The 4,875-nt window shown below is 63.5% G+C and overlaps 1 protein-coding gene across 1 annotated transcript; it reads left to right on the forward strand.

Annotated features, from left to right (window-relative positions):
* Positions 1–742: 742 nt before the first annotated feature.
* On the forward strand, positions 743–4,616 carry CUNH2orf81 (chromosome unknown C2orf81 homolog). Its single transcript, XM_085318060.1, has 4 exons — positions 743–890; positions 1,145–1,372; positions 2,055–2,267; positions 2,688–4,616. Exons 1-4 carry the CDS (start codon positions 882–884, stop codon positions 3,960–3,962), a joined length of 1,725 nt encoding a protein of 574 aa, XP_085174186.1. The 5' UTR covers positions 743–881; the 3' UTR covers positions 3,963–4,616.
* Positions 4,617–4,875: the final 259 nt, after the last annotated feature.

A 4,875-nucleotide genomic window follows, 5' to 3' on the forward strand; every position in this document is an offset into this window, starting at 1 on the left:
GGGATGCTGGAGTGCACTGGGATGACCTGGGGTGTGTATTGGGGGTTACTGGGGGTGGTGAGGGGTGCTGGAGGGTGCTGGGGTATATTGGGGTATTTTGGGGGGTCCTGGGGTGTACTGAGGGGTGCTGGAGGGTACTGGGATATCCTGGGGTGTATTGGGGGTGCTGGGTGCCCTGAGGGTCCTGGGAGAGTTGGGATGAGCCAGAGCGTGTTTGGTGTATCTGGGTGGGGGATGCAGCACGGCAGGGAGGGGGCTGAGAGCAGTGGGCCGGGAGGTGGGGGGTGGCAGAGCCTCGGGGGGCTGTGGGCAGCAAAGGGGCTGTGAGGGGGCATGTCTGGGGCCCTAGGGAAGGGGCTGCAGGCAGGGGGGCATGAGGCCCTGGGAATGGTGGTGGGAGGGCTGGGCGCCGCCGAGGGGCAGGGACAAGGGGGCCGGGGGGCAGGAAGGGGCTCGGCTGGGTGCTGACCGAGGTGGGGGGGACACGCAGGGTGGCTCTGGGGTGACCGGGCGGGCGGTTGGGCTCCAGAGGGGCCCTGGGCAAGGCTCTGCATCTGGCAGGGACGGGCACCGGTGGGACGGTATGGCACAGGGCATGGGGGACACCACCGTGGGGGCACCCAGCCTCTGCAGCTGGGGGGGGTGTGCGACAGCCCGGGGGCGCACCCGCCTGCTCTCCGCCTGGGACGGGCACCGGGACTGGCCCTGCACTCTGCTCCCCCCCCCCCCCCGCCCCGAGGGAGAATCTGCCCTCCCCGCTCAGGGCCCTGCCGCAGTAGGGAGCTCGGGAGAGGAGACCYGCAGCAGGAGGCCGCCGCTGGTGCCCGCAGCCTCTCTGTCCCTCTCCACCTGCGCTGGCCCTCGCCGGCCCTGCTTTCCTCATGTCTCTAGTAAGAGCCGCTGGGGAACCAGGAAAGCGGAGCCCCTTGGGGCACTGTATGCGCAGGGTCCTGCCTCCGGTCCCTGCACGGCTTCCCTCCTTCCCTCAGAAGGACTGTGGGGTGTCTGCACCCCACAACTGGCATAGCCTGGGGGCATCATCCTCCCCGGTACTGCCGGAGCCCCAGCCAGGACTCCTGCTGTCTGTCCCTGGGGCATTATAAAGAGAATCTGGAGCTGAGAGGGTTGTTATGTCTCCATGCAGAAAATGTCCTCCCGGGAGCGAACAGCAACCTCCAGGTCGCGAGCGGAGAAGTCACGACCAGTGATAATCGTTCCTCCCCAAGTGGAAATCGTCCCCGGGCGCTTGACTGAGACCGAATGGCTCTCCTTGGTCTCAGCTGRGGAAAGGGAGGAGGAAGCTGGGGACATTCTTGCGGAGTTCTTAGACCATGTGATGAAAGCGTGCTACGAAGTCTATCTAGCTCGACAGGTGAGCAAGCCCGGTCCTGCCTGAAGGACAACCCCACGTGCTGCTTGGTGACTGCTAGTGCTGCCTGCTTCCCCACTGCGGGCCCCGGGGTGAGACTGGGTCCCTTCCTGGCCCTGCTCTGTGCCTCTGTCCCTGCTCCAAGTGTGGCTGGTGGGTGAATCCTGAAGGACGGTGCTCAGTGTGTCACCAGGCAGCTGGGTGGGAGGTGAGCAGGAGAGGCCTGGCTTCAAACAGGGTCCTGCTGAAGGCAGTCCTTGGCAGGGAGGAGGGAAGAGCAGGGTCCTTCTGTCCTGCAGCCAAAGATTTGGCCCTACATAGTCCTTCCCTGGCTTTCCTGCTGCTCCCTCAGGCCTGGGAGTGCTCCAGGGAAGCTTGCTGTGTCAAAAAGGTCCTTCCTGCTCCCATAGGTGAGACTCTAAATGGTACCGTAACTCTGAGATGCGCTTGGATGTTCTCTTGGCTTTTGCCTTCCTCCTGGAGAGGTGGCAACCTCTCCCCTCAGCTGGGAGGATTAGACATGCCAATGGTTTGACCTAACCGTGCCATAATGAGGATGAGGACTGTAAATCCCCGTAGGGCAAGCGGGGTAGGGCGGGAGTCTCCATTCTAGCTACTCTTCTGCCTTTGTCCTGGCCTTGCTTGTGGCCGGATGCCAAGCTGTCTCTTGGCCTGTGCTCTGCAGCGCGTGCCCTTCACCGTCAACCAGGCGAAGGATGCCATCCTGCAGATCACCGAGTGGCGCTTCCTGATGCGGGACGAGGGGGAGCTGAACGTGGAGGAAGATGCCACCTGGCAAGAAGACGAAGAGCCTGAGCCTTGCATCACGGATTCCTGGGCACAGGGCTCTGTTCCTGTCACGCAAGAGCATCTGCCGCCAAACCCAGACAAGACACAGGTATGACGTGCCCCAGGCCCTCTCCTGTAATCCCGAAGCACCTGAGCTTTCTCCTTCTGCTGGCTGTGGGGTCTGCGTGAGTGAGCAAGTCCCTGCTGAGGAGGGCTCAGCCCAGCCAGCTTCACTGTCGTGGGACATCCATCAGCAAGGCCTGTGAGTGAGGGTAAGGGATGCCTCTTCGCCGGCCCAGCTGAACTCACTGGCCCTGCTGGTGTGAGTCCTGCAGATGTTTTTTTACAAAGCCCTTGGTTTAGGCCACAGCCTTCTCCAAATAAGTCCTCCTGGAGAGCCAGTGGGTCCTTACTAACGTGAGAAAGGGGGGGTGGCAGGTGGGTGAGGAACAGGAGTGAAGGAGGTTTGGCCCCTTSTTGCTGCGGCTCTGGTTGCTGGTCACTGTTCCCTGCGCGTTCTCTTCCCCAGCAGCCCCGTCGTAGCTGTTTGCGTGCTCAAGGTGTCAGGACGTGCGGGCAAGCAGCAGCGCCCACAACAGCACAACAAGGCCGGCCCGTTCGCCGCAGGCTGCGCTTCCAGGGAGAAAACGGAGACGAGACCTTTGAAATCAAGTCACCTCAGATCGAAGACTTTAACATACCTGACCCAGGATACTCAGTCTCTCCCCATCTCCCACTTCGTCCTTTCCTGGGGCAGGTGCAAGTGTGCAGGTCCTGCGGCTGGAGGGCTGCGGTCAGCAATCCCTCTCTGGCTGCACAAGGCCAGGGCCCCTGCTCTGCCACAAGGTCCCTGTGCTCTGAACCAGTCTCGGGCACTAACACTCTGCCTGAAGAGGCTGAGCTCTCCTTGGAACCCCACAGAGTGCCATCRCTTTCCTGCCTGGATCTGCTGCAGTACGAGCAGGTCCCCGTTCCCCAGCTTTTGAAGAGACAATCTCCTCCACCTTGTCATATCCCGCTTCTTGAGCCATGCTCTCTCTGCCAAGCCAGGGAAAGGTCTTCTTACGAGCCCCACGAGGGGCCACAGCACTTGCCTAACCTTGAGAGCATGGATGAGCCCCTGCAAGGGGCAGGGGAGGAACTGCTTGAGCAGCAGCTCTCCCATGTGGACTTGGAAGAAAGCTCCATGGGGAAGGTTAGCAGTCCCAAGCCCCCATCCTCCAGCAACCTGATAGAGATCCAGACCGGGAGACCGTCAAGCAGCAAGGAGGGAAAATATGATAAGTTTGAGACTGTCCCGGGAATTTCCAGGCTGGACCGAGCCCACCTGCCCAAGCACTGGATCAGGCCGCAGGTGGAGGTGCTGGACCCAGATGTGGAAGCCAAGAGGCATGAAGGTCCCCAGGCTGTTTCCAGGCACAGTCAGGAGACCCAGAAATTTGGCAGACGAGGATCAGAGCTCAGCAGCTCAAAGCTCCTCCAAGAGGTGGGACCCACAAGAGGAGAACATCTCCTGCCACCTCTGAAGACGACCCTGGAGCCCAGCAGCCCTGTGCCCTGGAAGCCGGGGGCCTTGCTGGACTCCATTAACCCGGCCCCAGGTGTGACTGTCAGGGATGGTGGCAGCGTGAAGCAAGGGCCCTGCCTTCCCGCTGACGAGGAGGAGGAGATGGCCGAGAGGGACCTGAGACCCGTCTGCCTCGCTGTGCCAATCCCGGCCCTTGCTGTGGAGCAGGTCACGTGCAGTCGCAGTCCCCAGATCCAGCACGCGTCCCACGTGTCCRCAAGGCCACGGGATCAGTGAGCAGCATGTGGGGCGAGCCCCCGGCTCAGGGCCGGACCAGCCGCTTCCCCGTCCCCCGGCCAAACTGCGCGGCCAGGCCTCGCTTCTCAGTGCACGCCACGTGCTGCTTCGGTGCTGCGTGTACCGGGCGCCGGGGCCAAGACCTCCTCGAAGCTGACCCTCCTGCGTCAGTCTGCTCGTCTTCCCTCTTCTCTAAGCGATGCTGGCGGGACCCTGGGCTGCTTCCCTTGCGTCTCCGGGCGCGTGGTCTTCTCCCGCACAGAGCTGCCCTCTCGCACAAGCTCGCCCTGGGAGACACTCCTGCCCCCAGCTTGCTCTTAATGCCTCCACCTCCCCCGGCAGCCCAACTCTTGGGTGGAAAACCACTTCCTTCCCTCCTCGCCGGGGGCCCTTCCCAAGCCCAGCCCCGGCAGCCGGCTCAGCGCTGCTGTGCCGCGGTCCTGGCGCGGAGTCGGAGCAGGCGGGGCAAGGGGCAAGGCCAGGGGCTGGCTCAGCTCCTGCCTCTCGCCTGGGCTCCCCGTGCCCSGGGGCTCTGCACTGGCAGAGCGGCCTCTCCCCGGGCCGGGGCTGCCGCGAGAGGCTGCCCTCGCCCTGCCTAACCGTAGCTACCGCTGGGCTCTCCTTGGCAGCTCAACACCCTGGGCCAGAGAGCTGCTCTAGAGAAGCGTCCTGTCCGACGCGCGCTGCTCTGGCCGCTCGTTTGTGGGGTTTTGTGTCTGGAGCACGAACGTGGCCCGCTCTGTCGCGTTCCCTCCTTCCTGCCCCCCCCGGCGCTGAACACGCTCACGGTGCCGCTCCCAGCGCCTCCGCTCGCTCTTCCTTGGCGGCAGGCGTCGGTCACGGCTCCAGAGTTGAGCGGTCCCTTCCCAGCCCCTTCCCGGCCGAGCGGGAGCAGAGCTGCACCTTTGCCCTC

This window comes from Rhea americana, unplaced genomic scaffold (assembly GCF_003343005.1).
Source record: "Rhea americana isolate MKP2758 unplaced genomic scaffold, rheAme1 scaffold_515, whole genome shotgun sequence".
Classification (NCBI taxonomy): domain Eukaryota; kingdom Metazoa; phylum Chordata; class Aves; order Rheiformes; family Rheidae; genus Rhea; species Rhea americana.